General features: G+C 54.6%; 1 protein-coding gene across 2 annotated transcripts in view; it reads right to left on the reverse strand.

Moving 5' to 3' along the window:
* The window catches only part of Megf6 (multiple EGF like domains 6), a 111,667-nt gene that overhangs the window by 41,881 nt on the left and 50,852 nt on the right, over positions 1-18,934 (reverse strand). The window contains exon 4 of one of the 2 annotated variants that reach the window (XM_004657712.2): positions 7,249-7,371. The exons of the other annotated variant lie outside the window; for it this stretch is intronic. Within the exon in view, the coding sequence (XP_004657769.2) occupies positions 7,249-7,371 (123 nt within the window). The remainder of the gene's footprint in view (positions 1-7,248; positions 7,372-18,934) is intronic. 2 annotated transcript variants of the gene reach the window in all.

Genomic DNA, 18,934 nt, shown 5'->3' on the forward strand with positions numbered 1-18,934 from the left:
GTCCAGCTCTTTTTCTGGCAGGTGCTTGCACCAGCAGGGGTATCTAAATGTGGATACCAGGGCAGCAGGCTGCCCAGCTGGGGTGTCCCATGGGAAACTGCCCCAGTGTCCTGGACCTTGAGAGGGCCGGGGCGGGCCTCCGCTGTCACTGTGCTGGCTCAAATTACTGACCTTGAAGGCTATTATTTTCCTGCCTTGGCCTCAACCAAGGCTTCACCTTCCAGTTTGCTCACTAGAGGAATGAGCATACGCCAGCGACGGGAAATGAAAGCGTTCAACTCTCAACACCTCTGACGGAGGAGGCCTCTGTCCACAGATGCCTGTGGAAACGCTGCCATCTCTCCTGGAAGGAGCGCACACTTGCAGCTGGGTTTCCTCGCCACAGCCACTGGACAATGGACCGGAAAAGCCCAGGTTCCAGTGTTGGCGGCAATGAAGCTAGGGCTCTGCAGCCAGAAGGCCAGGTTCACACCTGGCTCCAAAGTCTACAGGTGTGTGGCTGTGAGGCTGGGCAGGCCATGCCACATCCCCCAGCCTCAAGCGTGGTCTGCAGGGAAGGCAGCTCTGCTGCATTAACAGAATCCCTCCCTCATTTGGTAACTGATAAACCATAGAACTGACTGTGTGCAGGGCTAAGGGATAAGGAAGGAAAACCAAAGTGAGGCACAATTGTGTCTGGTGAGGCCCTTTCTTTTTATTATTATTTTGTTTTGTTTTGTTTTTCAAGGTAGAGTCTCACTCTAGCTCAGGCTGACCTGGAATTCACTATGTAGTCTCAGGGTGGCCTTGAACTCATGGTGGACCTCCTACCTCTACCTCCCAAGTGCTGGGATTAAAGGCATGCACCACCACGCCCGGCTTATTATTATTTTTATTTATTTTGGGGGAGTGGGGAGGATTTCAAGATAGAGTCTCATTCTAGCTCAGGCTGACCTGGAATCCACTATGTAATCTCAGGAAGGCCTTGAACTCACAGTTGATCCTCCTATCTCTGTCTCCCAAGTGCTAGGATTAAAGGCATGCACCACCATGCCCGGCTTATTATTATTTTTATTTATTTTTGCGGGGCAGGGGGGATTTCAAGGTAGAGTCTCACTCTAGCCCAGGCTGACCTGGAATTCACTATGTAGTCTCAGTGTGGCCTCGAACTCGTGGTGGTCCTACTACCTCTACCTCCCAAGTACTGGGATTAAAGGTGTGCAGCACCATGCCTGGCTGATTATTATTTTTATTTATTTTTGGGGGGAGGAGGTTTCAAGGTAGAGTCTCACTCTAGCTCAGGCTGACCTGGAATTCACTGTGTAGTCTCAGGGTGGCCTTGAACTCACAGTGATCCTCCTACCTCTGCCTCTGCCTCCCAAGTGCTGGGATTAAAGGTGTGTGCAACACACCTGGCAAGGCCCGTTCTTTGTAGACAGCGCTTATGTCTTCTTCACACGGCCCATGGGGCAAGCACTCTCTCTGCATGTTGTTTTGTGTGTATGCACATGGATACGTGTGCAGAGTTCAATGTCAGATATCTTCCTATTGCTCACTGTTTTATTTGTTGGGACAGTTTCTCTCACTGAAGCCAGAGCTCACCAATTCCACTAGTCTAAATGCGGGGATTACAGATGTGCACCCACACACCTGGCATATGGTTCTGTGAATCTGAACTAGGACACTGACGACCGCATACCAGGGCTTTACTGATGTGGCCATCTTTCCATTCCTCTTTTTAAAGCTCTTTTACAAGGCACTGATTACCTCCGAACCCCTCTTCCTTAACATCACCACACTGAAGATTAAGTATGACATACAAGTTCACAGGACACCAACATTCAGATGACCTCAGCAGGCACCTGCCAAATGTCCACTGAGTGCCAGGTACTAATGGCCAAGGGGTGGAGAATGAACAAGGGCACTCCTTGCATCCCCCCAACACCCACCTACCTAGCTACTGAAAAGCTATCGGCCCTCCTTGGAGAATGCAGAAGGTTCCAGATGGGGCCAGAGGACATTCAAGAAGCTAAGCAGAACCCCCTGGGGTCCCTTCAGGGCTACTCTGAACTTCACCCGTGAGATATGGTAAAGCACACCCCCTCTGGCCAGGATTCTGCAACCACTACTGGCCCGCCCTCTCTGGGCCTCAAGTTCCATTTTATCACAGAGCCACGGCGTCAGCCCACATGGTAACCATGAGCGCCAAGTGTGCAGTGACCTCCTTCAGTTGCAATTTCTTTTCCTCCACTGAGGCCACACTACCCCAAGCAGTGCAAAATCCTCACACACTAAGGCCTCGGGGAGACTCCACGGGGAAGCTACTGATGGGGGCAAGGCACTGCCCAGTGGGAAGGTCAGAGAAAGCTCTGGTGCCAAGGGCCTCAGGAGGTACAGACACACAGCCACCCGCAGGGCCAGGCACCTGCCTGGAGTACCAGGACAGGGGTCTGAGGTTGCTCTGCTATGAGAAGGTGCAGCTGGCCTGAGACAGCTGCTATCAGTCCTTCTTAATCAGGATCCCAAGTCACTTCCCACGTTCCTGCCTCTCCCTGGGGACTGAGAGGACCTGGCAGCGGCTTCATGCAGCAAGGCTGAGCAAGCGGGTGTGACAGACACAGAACTGGAGCCACAGTGACAGCTGAGGACAGGCGGGAACTTTGTATGTAGGGGGAGGGGGAGCCAAGCTTCCTTGGGGATGATGACGTAGCGTCCAGCAAGGCCTAGAGCCCAGAGGGTTCTCATGAACAATCCTAAGAAGCCCCCAACTCTACCCTGGAACCTCCATATCTGAAGGGGCAGCAAGAGGCCAGGGTTAGCAGGCCAAGCCTCCCTCTAGAATAAAGCAAGCCAGATAAAGCCCTGCCCAGCCCCTTCCCCTTTTTCTAGGCTCCTTCCTGTCTCTGGGCAGAAATGGGATCAGCTGGGACAGGAACAGCAGGACATCCCAGGCAGAGTCCCATCCCAGTACAGAAGGGCCGCCCTACAGTCCTGGGAATAGGAGGCCTACCAGCCACGAAGCGATGGCGCCCATACCTCTCACCTTTCCATGAGAAATCCCTGATAGTGCTAACTTCTCAGAAATGGGAGTGAGTGACGCTCCCTGGTACAGCGTCCCCACGACTCTCCATCTATTTAATGTGAAGACTGGAGCCAACTTATAGATGAGAACATTTCAAGATTGAACTCCAAATCTTAAAGCAGTGTCAGGAAGTAAGATAAGATAAGGGACACTGAAGCTTCGGGGATGGCCTGACATAGGGGCTGTTCCTCAAGAACCTTGCTGTGGTGGTGCACGCCTTTGATTCCAGCACCCAAGGGAGGCTCAGGTAAGAGGACCCCTGTGAGGTAGAGCCCACCTGGACTGCAGAGTAAGTTCCAGGTTAAAAAAAAAAAAAAGTAAAAAGAAAAACCTTGGGGGCTGGAGAGGTGGTTTAGTGGTTAAGACCCTTGCCTGCAAAGCCTATGGACTCAGGTTCAATTCCCCAATACCCACATAAGCCAGATGCACATAGTGGCACATGTGTCTAGGTTCATTTGTGGTGGCTAGAGGCCCTTGGTGTGCCCATTCTCTCCCTCTCTCCCTTCCTCCCCTCCACCTCTCTCTCTCTCATTACAAATAAATAAAATATTAAAAGAAGAACCTTGGTGAAGGGAAGACAGGAGGGCAAGGCCCCAAGGCTGGCCATGCATGGGCCACAGTCAGCAGGGGCTCCTCTCCGCTCACGGTGCGCCACTGAGGCCAATCTGGGGACTGGAAGACTGCCACAACCTCAAGGCATTTCCTCTGAATTCTCTCTAGAATGTCTTGAGAGGCAAGTCTTATTTTTTCCTGCTTTACAAAGAGATTGGGGTTCAGTATGATGGGGCTTCTCACCTAAAGCCACACAGTGAGGGCCAAAGCAGAGACTCAGCCCTTGCTGACACCAAAGGCTGGACTTGGAGTGATCTCTCCAGGGGGGCTTGACTGGAAAGGAGATGAGTTCAGAGTGCTGAGGCACGCAGAAGGGGTCTTCACGGCAGAGCCACTGTTCACATCCGCTATGCAGGGGCCTGGGCCCCCTGCTCAGAGGAAGGGCTGCTCCAGGCCAGGGGGTAGCTCCTCCTAGCACAGCAGAAGCAGCCAGTGTCCAGGTTAACTCAGGAGATGTACCCTTTCTGGTCACCCGACTCAGCTGACTGACTGGACTCAGTCTTGGCTCCAGCAAAGTTTCCCAGAACATGACACACACCAGCCTGGACAAGGTCCCAGGGACGGGGGCCAAAGCACCTCGGGCCAGGTCCCTGCGCCAGCGCTCAGTTTTATAGCATCGATTCATCACTTGCAGGGCTTTCTGGGCTCACCCCACCATCAACTTGGAGCACACTGGCCCGCATGAGTGAGCAAAGCCGTCCTTCTCTCCCGGGACATCTCCATTTCCTACAGTCCGCGCTCACACTTGCGGGCAGCCTCCCTGGCCAGCCAGGGCTGCAGCTTCAAAAGAGGCTAGGCTGGCAGGGGCAGAGAAAACACAGCAGGCTCCTGGCTCTCAGCACGGCCCTCTTGGCCATGAGGTGACTAGGAGCTCTAGCCACCCCAAACACGCAAAGCTCACTTAGGGGCCCCAGGGGTCTGGGGCCAGGAAAAGGGCAGCAGGGGGAAAGAAGACCAAGGATGCCAGGATGCAGGATCTGAGGTGATCTAGGCCCTAGATGAGACATCATCAAGCCTCCTGCCTGGGCCCCAGTCATCTGGTCATGCCCTGCCTCTAGCCATCTCTGCCAGATGGCAAAAATACTGTGGGTGTCCTTAGAGATCCCGGAGAATCCAGTGCTGCCTGATGGAATGCGGAAGCAGGCGTAAAGACCCATGCCTGTAACCTCAGCTAGTCAGGAGCCTGAGGCAGGAGGCTCCCAACTGGGTTCAAGTTCAGCCTGGGCACATGTCGAACATGTGTAAGACCCTAGGCTCAAGGCCTAGTCCTAAATTAAAGCGGTACACAAGGGAGTAAGATCTGATTTGCTTACTGACACTATTCTCAGCTCCCACATGCCTGTGTGCCCTGGCCAACATCAACTTAGGTGGGCATAAACACAACAAGAACCACAGCTTCTAGGAGGAGGTTCAGGGGGGAAAGCTACCCATACTTCCACACAAAGGCACCCCTTTCCCAGACAGGACAGGTACAGATTGCCTGAGTAGTTCTGTCTCTGGGGCTCCCTGGGCCTTTAGGGGTCACCCTTTCCAATGCTTTGACTCATACCCATCTGGAACCCTACTACAGAGATCCCAACCCACCCACAATGGGCTTCAGGAAACGCAGAGGGCATCAGAGCCACCCCATCACCCCAAAGCAACCTGCCAGTGTCTGGAGTCAGAAGCACTGGGCACCAAGGGCCCTGGGTAGCAGGGCAGCACCTGTCTGCCCCACAGCACCATCTTCATCCTGCCACCAACTTCTAAAGGCCACAGTGTGATCTCCGTGCAGGGCCCTCTGGAGTGTCTCCATGGCTGGGGATGGGCCTATTCTGCTGGATCAAGAAGGACCCCACACAGGGCCCATCACTGCTAGCCCGAGACAGCAGGTGCACTGGGCATCTGCCCACATATGAAGGCTGCCAGACAGACAGAGAGGTTTGCTTGGTCAAGCTGAATGCTAGCCAGCCACAAGAAAGACTGGAACCCACTCCATGGAGCAGACCCAAGAAATGTCAGAAGTCTGCCTTGCACACGGAGCCTACTGAGCTCTTGGCCTGACACCCTCTACGCCACCGAAATGGATCTGAAGCCCATGCAGTACAGGGGAGGGATTCCCTGGGGGCAGTGAACAAGGCACCCCAAGCCAGCCTCACCTTGGAAGCTATAAGGCTGGGGAGCCTGATTCCATCTTGAGCTGGAGCAAGAAACTGCAAGAGCAGAGGGGCTGGACAGGCGGCACTTGGGCCGAGTAAGGCCAGCGCTCAGTTGGCTGACCTGGCTCAGAAGAAGCTACTCAGGGCCAGGTCCAAGCCAGGCCCCTCAGTTCACTCCATATGCCAGCTTCACCATTACTTTCAGAGACAGACACCCAAGGCTCTTGGCAATGAAGGAGGCTGTCCAGAACCCATGGCTGGTGGGGGTTAGACAACCTTCTACCCAAATAAATCCACCAGAGTAAAGGGACCCTGGCCCACTGGGGGTCTTGGGTACTTATGACTAGCCCTGTCACAGGGACTCAAGATTTGGCAAGCAGGAGTTGCTCCCAAGGGTTGGCATTAAGCCTGTTCAAATCATGAGCCACACACAATGTCAGAGACCAAGAGTGGGGTCTGACGCCTACTCAGGACACAAATCTCTGCTGGCGGCAAGAAGCCCTGAGTGGAGGCCAAATCCACCCACAGGTAGAGGTCTCCATCGGCCTTGAAGACTGAACTGTCCAGGTAGGGAAACACAAGATACAATCCCTGAACCCCAATCCATGCTGCCCTTCTGGGTGTCAAACCTCTGACACACATCTAATAGTTCCCTTTAGTCCAGACACATGCAGGTGCAGGCCTGAGGCTGTCCCACAGCTGGAGCATGAGTATCAGGTCATCGCGACACCGTCGCCTCCCGCTGGCCACAAGCATGCACATGGGATTCCACGCATCCACAATATCTTAGGCAGGGCAGACATCCCTCCTGCCTCTCCCAACCTCAAGCCCAACAAGCCAGGCTGGACCCCCACCCTTGGGCAGATGCTTCACAGCTGGACAGCTAGATGGCCACAGACAGTGTGGCGCTCGACTAAGGACATTCTAAGACACGAGATGACAGCTACTGTCTGACAAGGGAGAGCAGACGAGGGCTGGCTGACCAGGGTCCAAAGCCCTGACCACTGACAACCCCCAAACGTTCCAAGGGGCCAAGCTGCCCAAACCAGCCCTAGAGTCAAGTAGGAGGGCAGCCTGAGAAGGATTGGGGAGCTAGGGGACAGTGTGGGCCCCACCGTCCTCCAGTCTCCTCCCTGCCTCATTCCTCGTCTGTTCCCGCTCGTCTCTCCAGGGTCTCTTTCTGTCTGGTCTTGATTTCGCTGACAGCCTGCCAGGCCGCTGGGGCGGAGTCTCAGCAACCACTCAGAGCTGGCGAGCAATTCCAGCCCCGGGGCTCCTGACACTGTTTGCCAGGAGAGGGGGCTTGCCATTGTCCCAGAGCACCTTCAGAGGTGTCGGCCCCTATCCCATAAAGACTTGGCTCCCTGTGCTGGCTCAGGCCTCCCGCAGCTCATCCTACCTGCTCCTCCCCTGGGCACAATGCCAGAAAGGCCTTACCTTGGCAGGTCTTGCCATCACCCTGCAGCTGCTGGCCAGGGGGACAGCGGCAGTAGAAGCCCCCCACGGTGTTGCAGCAAGGGCCCTCGCAGCCCCCATTGGCGCTGGCACACTCGTCCACATCTGTGGGCATGGAAAAACAGTTGAGCCCTTGGCTAGGGAGGCTCAGAGAACCCCAGGCTACCGGCGACCTTGGCCAGGGTAACAGGCCTGGTGGAAGGCTCCCATGCACACACCAAGTTACCACCCCGTGCCCAACACCCAGGGGAAGTGACTGTCTCGGTGCCTGGTACTACAGAACTGCAAGACACCATCTTGACATCTCAGCAGGGGAGAGCCTGCTCCATGGACGCAGCCTCCGCAGCTGGGGTGAGCCCTCAGCAGCCTGTGTGCTCCAGGTGGGCTACCTGCACCACACCGGGTTTTCTGTCTCCTTCAGCTCTGAGGCTGGGGGACTCCACATGGTCCCCAGAACCCGGCTCACAGGTTTCACACCCCAACCCCACCACAGAGCTCTGGTCTCCCCTTCCATGCTGGGGATTCGCTGGAGCTGAGTCAGGCTAAAGCAGGCTATGAGCCTCAAGCACATAGTCAAGCTGCCAGGCCTAGGCTAGCAGGACCCATGAACCCATGGTGCCCAGTACCCCCACCTGTCCTTACAGATACAGAACGTGGGTGACTGCTCTGGGGCTCAGTTCTACCCCCAGATTCTGTGAGATGACTTGGCCATCCAGGGACTGAAGGAACTATGACAGGGAGAGAGGATGAGGGAGCACTTGAGACCTGTGCAGACCATGACAGGGTGACATACCACCCAGAATCCCTACCACCCACCCCTGCTGAGCTAAGGTCCTGGGGAGGCAAAGCCTCCCACACCCTCAAAGCCAAAGGCCACAGGTCTCCTAAACCTGAAGCTGGGCTCTGAGCCAGACACACAGCCTGCACCTCCTACCAGGTATTACTGCTGGGCCGTAAGCTAGACCATTCGGGCCATGCACAGGAAGCAGATGGAACTGGGTGCAGGCACTCCCGGGTCTGAGCCAGCCTAAGTCTGTCCCAGGGGATCCAGCACCTTTTTGTAGTTCCTTGGGAGAATCTCCGGAAAACCTTCACCTGGGGTAAGGACCCTAGGGATACCCACAGTCCCATAAGAACAGATGTAGTCAAAGCTGTGGGCCAGCTGCCTCTAGACTTGGAATGCAGCCACCAGCTCAGCCCTGCAGAGTTACACAGTGGGAGTTTTCTGGGAATTCCTGGACAGTTACGCAAAGGCCAGCCCAGCAGAGGTCAGGCTGGGGTGACCAGGGTCCCCTGTCTACAGACCTGGAAGACCACAGAGGCCTGACCGGTAGGCCTAGGTGTGAGGCGCAAGACAGCTTCCAGGCTTATCCTGTCAGTCAGGCCACCAGAGAGAGCCAGAGACCAAGAAGGTTCTCCCATAGGGCCCAAATGGTCAATGGGCACCAGCAGCAGGGCAGGACAACCTCACAAGGCCTCAACTTTTACCACAATGTGCATCAGGGCTATGGTGTCCACTGCAGCCCACAACCTCAGGGGCTGTCCCTGCCCACGGGGAAAGTCCCTCCCCTTGGTTGGCACCCAGAATAGCACCCCCACAGCAGCTGTTGTGGTCTCTCTTTCCCCACCCTGGTAACTCTGTGCCAGGTATCCTATCCCACGCACCCTGAGCAGCCCCCTCCAGTCCTGAGGTGGCCTGAGCCTTACTCTGGGTCCCCACAGTCCTTGTCATCTGCACCGAGTGATGTGCCCACAGATGGATGACACCCCCATAGTTCAATATGACACCCCACAGTTCATGATGAAACTCTATAGCTTTCTATGGTACCCTGCAATTTACTGAGGTACTCTTCAATTTCCTGTGGTACCCATGGGTCACTACAGCACCCCACAGATCACTGAGACACCCCATGGTTCACTGAGACATCCCACAGTTCGCCAGAACCCCCCATAGTTCACTGTGACACCCCTTGATTCACTGAATCACCCCCATAGTTCACTGAGAGCCAGTGCTTCTTTGCAGTGCTCTGCGGTTCCCACAGTTCTGACATGATCCTTGGCAACTCTCTCATGTTACTACAGAAACAGTGGGAAGTAAAGGGGCCAGTCACAGGGGCCACACACCATGACTCTGTGTCTTGTATGAGACAAATAGGGAAAATAGAACACAGGTAAGACACAAAAGGACTAGCCAGGCATGGTGGTGCACACCTTTAATGCAGCGCTCTGGAGGCAGAGATAGGAGGATCAATCGCTGTGAGTTCAAGACCACTCTGTGACTGCATAGTGAATTTCACATCACGTCAGCCTAAGCTAGAGTGAGACCCTACCTCAAAAAAAGGACTAATTCACTAATGTGAATTTCACCTCAATTTAAACAAAAAGTGAAAATAATCTTCACATGGGTCCTTAGCCCCACTGCCCCAGGGTTCTGAAGCAGAAGAGAGGGGCCCGGCTTAGGAACAGTGCCTCCAGAAACATCATGCAATTGTCCAGCAGCCATGGCCCCTGGGCAACGTAATGCTCATCCTGGGAGGGCGGGCTCACCCCATCTGCCCATCCGTTAACAGAAGATGCTAACGGGTGACTTGCCACCATAAGACCCTTAGGTCCGCTACAAGGTATGGTCCAGCCAACCTGGCCTGTTGCTTGTGGGATTCAAGTCACCTTGGCCTGGGCAGTTGCTTATGGGGCTCGAAGACCCCCAGGAGTGACACAGGTGAGAAAGAGTGCACAGCACACGCTCCGAGAGCCAGGCCTGCGTAGCCGCTTACCCAAGAGCTTCATCAAGAGGAGACAGGTTCCTGGCACATGCCCTACAATCTCAGGCCTGCCGGTTACAGACAGCCGCTCTCTAACATGGTGTGACACCATGTGGCTCCTGTAGATCTCCCCCCACACACACCCGTCCAGGGGACAGAGCATAGTTCCAAGGAGCACAGAGCCCAGACAGGCAGCAGGGGTCAGCCAGGGCCAGCACAGACCCCAAGGGACAGGCTACAGGCTTGGCCATCATTAATCATCTGAGCAGACAGAGGCTGCAGAGTGACGGGGCCCTGGGGGAGATGGCGGGGGGTGGGATGTGAGGAGTGGGCCCCTCCCAGACAGCTCGAGCTGAGCACTGACAACAGAACGTGATCTGGCCCCAGACTGGTCCCCGTTCACATGTCCTTCAAGGCCAAACACCAGCTATGTGACCCAAGGAATCCCTGGCAGGCCAGCCTGGATCCTCCCTGGCAGATGCATGTCCTCAGGGTGCTGGGTGCCTTCCCTGCCCTCTGTTCTGACAGGGACCCTTGGTTATCAAGGCTGGCTTCAACTTATCACTCTAGACCCCAAGGAGCCTGCAGCACACAGCCTTCCCGGGTCATGGGACAATGGGCTCTCCTTCCTCATGCACGCCCCTGCCTTCTACCCTCACAGGGGGAGGAGGGTGGCAGCCCTCTCGCATACACACCATCCTGTAGGGGAGGCTGAGAACAGCTCAAGGGAGCTGGATGTGGGCAGAGGTCAGAAACTAGGAGACCGCAGCTCCCACCAAGGGAACCCCCTGGCTGGACGGCCTCCCTGCTTATGGCCACCCTCTAGGAACCAGGGCTTGGAAGATTTATTTTCTCTCCCACTCCACACTCAAAGTGGATCCTTAGAGCCAGGTGCTGTGGCAGCAAGCTCCAAGCTGGACACCACCACCACGAGGTCCAGTGGGACTGTAACGCAGTCCTTAGGAGCCCTGCTTCACCGATGAGAGACACGGCATCCGACTGGGAGGGTGGGATGTGAACCCAAACCTGGCCACAGCGGCGCCGCGCATTTGGCCCCAGCTGCAGCGGTCTCCCAGGCAGAGCGTCCTCTCCAGGCCCCAGGATGTGAGGAGAACACGTGCACAGGCTCCGTGTGGCCATGGCACCGTGACAGCGTCAAAGTAGCTGGGGCGGAACCGGGAGCCCAGGGGGCAGTGGGACAAGGGTGGAGGACTGAGCCACAGCCCTCAAGCAGCAAGTGACATGCAGCCTGCCCCACCCAACTAGCCTTGCCCTCCGGCCACTGGACAGCTCTGAGGCGCAAGTCCTCTCTGCAACCCAGGCTCAGCTTGAGGACCACTAGCAGGGCCCACCCAGCCGGCACGTTTTGGCAGTGGACAGAGAGCCTGGGAAAATGGCAGACCCTCCTTCCGAGTGTATCCCCACCCCACTAGACTCACCTGCCAAGGCCTTGAGGCTGTGCTGAAGGCCACCCACCCTCCTACCATAAGCAAGGGACCCACCACCCACTGGACCTTCTTGACCAGGGCTTAGGCCTCCCCCTGGTTTCTCTCACTCACGCACGTGTGGGTGGGGCTGGCAACTTCCACAATAGGACCCTCAGCATATTCAGACACCCTTCCTCTAAGTCTTGGTAGAGAGGCAGAAAGTGGGGAGTTCGGCTGAGGGACCCCGCCCTGGCCCGTGAGTTACTTATGCCAGCCAGACCTTCCCCTGCAGAACCAAGGCAAAGACACCCAAAGGGGGGGCCGCCCACACCAACTGGGCAGGGAAAGAGCCAGGGCCTCGATACACGGGCTTGTGGGGACAGTTATGTCTGATCCTGCCTGCCCACTCAAGGCCTCAGGCTGCCTGTCAGAAGCCAGGATTTACAAGGCCCTGCCTGCCCATGAGACCAAGAATCCCCCCTTTCACAGCCAGGTGTCACCCAGACAGGCCGGGGCTGCTCCCTGAATCTCCAGCCAGGAGGCTGACGAAAACCAGCTGGGCTACAATGAACCAGGGGAAAGACAAGGGGCTGTAGGTATGGGTGGAGAGACTTCACAAAGAGACTGAGCTGTGAGAGTCCTGGAAAGGCACCTCCCCCAGGAGAGGAGAGCAACCCCTTGCCCTGCTGTGCCTAGCAGCACAAGGAACAACCTCAGCCAACACTCTAGGTAATTCTGACATTGCCAGGAGGTGTGAGGGCCTCCTGTATACCTCACAAGAAATGTTCTTTCCTGCCTCAGAGCCCGGATGGGCCCCTCCTTCCCTCAGGGGCAACGGGACAATTGGGGCTTTCTGCGCAAGCTTGCTCTGCAGGGCAGACATGCCTGCTCAGCACCCCAGGCAGAACAGGCTTAGAGGAGCCACTTGGGTGGGGTTAAGCACCCAGTGAGCTCTCCCCCACCCCCAGGAAGCCACTATCATCTCCCCTTCCTGCCACTCTGCCAAATGCCAGGGTAGGTGTCTGGCCCCCCAGAGATGGGTAAACTATGACCTCTTTGGGAGACAGCGCCAACACGAATCTACACAAGCCCTGGGGACACAGAAAATATTGATGACAATGTCCCAAGCTAGACCAGTGCCACAACAGCACAAGTCTAAGTGATGGCCAGCTAGGGGAGGTGGGACACAGAAAACGTACGTAGGGTCCCAAAAGGAGGGATCCGGACCCAGCCGGGCCTGTTGGAAGGGAAATTCAAGCTCGCTGGAACTAGTAAGGGTTGGTGGGCAGAGCCGAGAAGGGATGGTGCCCCAGCTTGGAACTAACAATGCCCAAGGTGTCCTGAAGACAACAGCAAGGCAGTTGGACAAGCTCCTGTGGCCGCTGTCACAGAATACCACCAACGGGGTGACTTAAACAACAGGAATCCATCGCTCTCGGCTCTGGCTCTGGAGGCCAGAGAGACTACGTCATACAACTGGGCAGAAATCAAGGCATGGGCAGGGGGCCCTGGACCCAGCTTCTTCCAGGGACTCCAGCAGGTTCTCTCAGGCATGACTCCAACCTCCGCCTCCCAGGTCACAGCATTTCTCTGCTGTGTCAAGTGTCCACTGAGGACCTTGTGATAGCACACAGGGCCCTAGGTAATTCAGGCCTATCTCCTATCTCCAGATCCTGAAGTCAATTACATCTGCCAAATCTCTACCACGGGCAGCAAGAGTCAGGGGCCCTGGGATTAGCACATCAACACTGGTTCAGTTGGCCAAGGTGCCATTCTGCTGGCTCAGGGGCTGAAAGTCACCAATCCTTGGCTTTCTCAAGCTTCTTCAGAGCAGAGACAGGACAGGCTGGTAAACAGAACCAAAGCTGGCCCTGACCCTTGTCTGGGCAGCCCCTGCCCTGGGGCTTAGCCACCTCTCTCCTCATGGGGGATGGGAAAAGGCAAGAGGGATCAAGGCCAAGTTCTCAGCCCGACAGGATCTAGACAGACCAGCTGAGAGCCATCCACTGTCCAGGACACCCAGATGTGGCCAGCCCCGTCCATGACAGAGCCACACGCTCTCCCCTACCCCAAGACTCAAAATGTTCCCAAGCTGTCTGTAGGTTCCGTAGACATCAGCCACTAGGCAAAGGTGAGAAGTACAGAAGACCAGTGCATTCAGGTCTACAGTGGAGACCCAGCGGGCCTGGGTGCCTGCTCCTGGGATAGCCCAAGCCTCAATGTAGACAAAGAACAAATCCAGAGTGCCCTCCTGTGTCCTGGGCATATCACGCCAGGGCTGGTACTTTTATGCCAGGGAGACTAAAAGAGGCCTCCTCTGTCGTCTCGCTGCCCTGGTTGGGAAGCAGGACAGGAGTCCTGTGAGCAGGAGTTTTGACTTGGCTCAGCCTCTGGGCTGTCAGGGGACCATGCTGACCCCCAAGCCCCTGTGAACCTTCACTTCCTCACCTTGGAGCCAGGAGTGCAGAGCAGGAAGCCCCAGATGGGTCACTCAGAGAGTGTGTTTAACCCACTTGGATTAAAACCAGGAGCCCAGCACAGCCTCAGGCCCATGATAATAGCCAGAACTAAGGCTGCTGGTCACGGTCCACAGCTGTGAGAGGCCCCCCGGGAAGAACGCTGGGACCCCCACTGAGCTGAATGGAACCTTCTCCACACTCCAGCTTCCACAAGCGCCCGCAGGACCAGACACCTGCCTTGGCTTGTACCGCAGCTCCTCCTGTGGTCTCAGCCAAGGGAAGGCTGGCTGCTCAACCCTCAGGGAAGTGTCTGTTAGATGGGGCGTCAGGCAACAAGGCCAAAGGGAGAACCCACCTATGTCCCTGGCTGAGGAAACAGTTGTCAGCCTGTGTCTACACACACATTGCCCACATCAAGCCAGACTCAAAAGGTGGTCCCATTGCTGCCCAGGGAAGGGGCCTGGCCCACCAATGGTTGGCTGTGTCTGCCATCGCTGGCAAGACTGACACGATTCCGCCACCCAGGAACCAGCCAGGGCAGGGTCTTGCCCAGCAGAGCCCCCTCCCCAAGGCAGGCCCCATTTGGGCTGGACTCAGCTAGTCACACCTTCTTGCTTCCCCAGACATGGCTGGGGAGGGACAGGCTGTCCTCCCCCACCTAAATAGGGCCAAGAGGCCTCTGTGAGGCCCACAGTCTTGGCCCAGAGAGCGCCCTGAGCTCCCTGGGGCCAGGAAGCACCGCTCTAGTTTTATGGTGCATGCAAGTTAACTGCTGCATCCAAGTCCGTTCGCTGAAGGGAACTAAATGTGCAGCCACCTCCTCCCAGAGCCCGAGCACGCAGGGACAGAAGTTCCTCCCCCACCCCCTCCTGCCAGACAGCACCACCCCAGGCTCCGTCGGAAGTTCTGTGAGCGCCTGCGCACCGCACCAGGCAGCCTACAGGCCCAGCAAAGGTCTCTCTGCAACTCTGAAACCTTCAGGACCATGCCACCTGACCCTGGCCAAGTCAGCCTGAGGCCTGTGCAGGAGGAAAGGGTGGGGAATGGGACACAAATGGTGACCCACGGCAAGCAGGAGGCTCTAGTGAAGCCACAGTGGAACAGGCTGATGGATAGGTGTGCTGTTCCAAGAATGTAAACGCTCTGGGAACAAGGTTTGGGCCTCGAGGCTGTAATTGTTTCTCCTCCTTGTTCAGTCTTCCAGCATGTAGTTCCTGCAGTGTTGGCTCCCAAGATTCACACCTCCACCCCCCCACACACACACACCAAGGCCTAAGAACATGTTCTGCTTTGTGGCCAAGGTGGGATTCAGCTGCTGGAAGAAGCAAAGATGCTCACCATGTAGTCAGCACCCCCCCCAGGTCACCTGGGGTGTTCACTGTAACCATGGGAGGTCCTATGAGTGGGGCAAGAGGTTAAAGGCAAAGGAGAAGGCTCCTGGAGCAGGTTAGAGAGACCCCGGCTCTGAGGGTGAAGGGGCCACAGGCCGTATGTGAGACCCCAGGAGGCTGCAAGAAGGCCAGGGCACGGCCCCTAGGGTACTCTGGTTTTGGCTCGGCAGTCTATCCTCCAGAACTACAAGGTATAAATCTTCGTACCCTTCTGCTGTTTGTGTCGATCTGTGAGATAGCAAAAAAGAAAAAGCAAAGCCAATACAGTCACTGGGTGTTGATCACCTTTAAAACAGAAAAACAAGCGTTGAGAGCGGCGTCCTCCTAGTGCTCCTGGCTGTAACTTGCCCTTGGCTCCCAGGCCAGGGAAGGCACTGTGCCCAGCAGGGTTGGCTCACAAGGGCCTCGCTCTCTAGGGGAGCTGCTGTTGCAGCAAGCCCAGTTTCACTGCATACCCATCTAGCTGGATGCTTTTCTCTCCTCACCAATATTGCCAGCCCAGGGCAGCCAGCACGCCCCAGCCTGCCTCCCACCAGACCCCGCCCTACTCAGCACAGACCACAGAGAGAACGGGACAAACATCTCTTCATTATTCACCCTAAGCATCATGGAGACCTGACCCCACGGAAACAAAGTGAGGTAAGCTGTGAATCACAGAACGGCAACATGAAGCCTGAGAGCACAGTCAGCGCTGGGCTGGAGCCCAAAGAGCTCATGGGAAGATGTGTCCTGGAGACAGAGGTTCAGCAACCACAGGACTGTGGGTCCCACGACCCTCCGAAATAGTGCAGCGCTTACCTTGAACATCTGCCGCTGGCACTGCAGGGCTGGACAGATGGCTAAGCAGTTAAGGCATTTGCCTGTGAAGGCAAAAGACACAGGTTCGATTCCCCAGGACCCATGTAAACCAGATGCAAAAGGTGGCACATGCATCTGGAGGCCCTGGCACACCCATTGTCTGTCTCTCTCTCTCTCCATCTTTCTTTCTCTCTCAAATAAATAAATAAAGATAAAAAGCAGGGCGTGGTCACGAATGCCTTTAATCCCAGCACTCAGGAGGCAGAGGTAGGATGATGGATCGCCACGAGTTCAAGGCCACACTGAGACCACATAGAGAATTCCAGATCAGTCTGAGCTAGAGTGAGACACTACCTTGAAAAACCAAAAATAAATAAACAAATAAAATAAAAATAAAGGCACTGGGGCTGGAGAGATGGTTTAGTGGTTAAGGCACTTGCCTGTGAAGCCTAAGGACCCATGTTCAACTCTCCAGACCCACATTAGCCAGATGCACAAAGGTGAGGCAAGCACAAGGTCGCACATGCCCACTGGGTAGTATAAGCATCTGGAATTCGATTACAATGGCTGAGGCCCTGGCACGCCAATTCTCTCTCTCTCTCTCTCTCTCTCTCTCTCTCGCTCTCTCTCGCTCTCTCTCTCTCTGTGTCTCATAATAATAATAAGTTAAAAAAATAAAGGCACTGCAAAGATTCCTCTGTGGGAAAAATGTTTCTTAAATATATCATAGCAAAACCTACAGGACACAACGATGGCAGTTGTAACAGGAAAACGCATAGCTTTAAGCACCTGTGAGGGTTTGATTCAGGTGTCCCCCATAAACTTAGGTGTTCTGAATGCTAGGTTCCCAACTGATGGAGATTTGGGAATTAACACCTTCTGGAGGGAGTGTACTGGGGGCGGGCTTATGGGTGTTACAGCCAGCTTCCCCTTGCCAGTGTTTGGCACACTCTCCTGTTGCTATTGTCTACCTTATGTTGGCCAGGGGGTGATGTCCACCCTCTGCTCATGCCATAGTTTTCCCCTGCCATTGTGGAGCTTCCCCTCGAGCCTGTAAGCCAAAATAAACCTCTTTTTCCCAGAAGCTGCTCGTGGTTGGGTGATTTCTCTCAGCAATGTGAACCAGACTGCAACAGTAAAGTGGTACCAGGAATGGGATTGCTGCTAGACACTGAGTGTGTGGCTTCGGCTTTTGGAGCTGATTTTCAAGAGGAATGTGGAAGTATTTGAAACCTTGTCCTAAGAGACACCTTGCAGTACTATAAGGAAGCTTGATGGACTATTCTGGACAGAGTTGAAAGGCCTGAATGCAGTAAGAACTTTGGATTCTGAGGTTTGACTTATGAGGGTGAGAAAGAGCTTTGCCTGGACTGGGCTAGCAGTTTGTGTGACAACTGCTGTTGTGCCTGTGTCCTGAGAAATTGTGGAGGGTTGCTCTGTGTAGAAATGAACTGGTGTAAGCAAAGGGATATGGCACAGAAAGAAGTATCTTTGGGTGAACAGCTGCCCGTTCAGCTGCAATTGAGAGATTACAACCTTTGAGATTGGGCCAGCTGACCTGTACTAGGGCAACAAAAGAATGTAGACTCTTTTGAAGGGGGGCCTGAGTGCTCTAGGAGTGTCCTATTCTTCAAAGTCTGCTTTATTACCCCTGGGTTTAACAAACTGGCACCCTACCTGGTATTGTGGAGTATAAGAAAAGCTGGAAAGAGGGTCATTGAGTTTGCAATGTGGTCTTGTGTTTTGGCAATGGCCATGGGAAGTGCAAAGCAGGTTTGATAGATGCCTGCATGGAGACCCCATGGAGCCATGAGGATGAACCGTGGATTGCTGTAGAGGCCCAGTGGAAATGCTGGGACCACAAGATGGCTGCCAAGGATTGCTGCCAGCCATGATGAAGTTTTCCAGGACTGTGACTAGCCTAGCTAGAGGGGCGGAATTGAAATGCCAGAGACTTATTACTGGGTAGAATTATCAGACTTGGAAATTTGTCGTTGACTAGAGTTGTTGGACTTGGAGTTACAGTTTGATGTTTGCCCTTGTTGTTTTAAATCTTATATTGGCTGAATGTTTCTTTGCTGTGACCAATGCCATCTTCTGCAGTATGAATGTTTATTCTGTGCCATTATGGGTTTTTTGAGGTTATTTTTTGATATTATGGCTCAGTTAAAAGATCTTGGACTATGGGGATGTATGAACATCATTGGAATTGATAAAAACTATGGGGACTTTTAAAGTTAGATGAGTGCATTGTGTTTTAAAATCATGTATTATCAGCTTATGGGGACCAGGGGTGGAATGTGGTGGTTTGATTCAGGTGTTCCCCATAAACTTAGGTGTTCTGAATGCTAGGTTCCCAGTTGATGGAGATTTGGGAATTAATGCCTTCTGGAGGGAGTGTATTGTTGGGGGCGGGCTTATGGGTGTTACAGCCAGCTTCCCCTTGCCAGTGTTTGGCACACCCTCCTGTTGCTGTGGTCCACCTTATGTTGGCCAGGGGGTGATGTCCACCCTCTGCTTGTGCTACCATTTTCCCTGTCATCGTGGAGCTTCCCCTCGAGCCTGTAAGCCAAAATAAACCTCTTTTTCCCACAATATGCTCATGGTTGGGTGATTTCTATCAGCAATGAGAACCAGACTGCAACAGTACCTATATTAAAAAATTAAAGCCAGGCATGGTGGTGCATGACTTTAATGCAAGCACTCAGGAGACAGAGGAGGAAGGATCACTGTGAGTTTGGGGCCTGAGACTACACAGTGAATTCCAGGTCAGCCTGAGTGAGAGTGAAACCCTACCTAAAAAAAAAAAAAAAAAAAAAAAAAAGGAAAGA

This window comes from Jaculus jaculus, chromosome 5, assembly GCF_020740685.1.
Source record: "Jaculus jaculus isolate mJacJac1 chromosome 5, mJacJac1.mat.Y.cur, whole genome shotgun sequence".
Classification (NCBI taxonomy): domain Eukaryota; kingdom Metazoa; phylum Chordata; class Mammalia; order Rodentia; family Dipodidae; genus Jaculus; species Jaculus jaculus.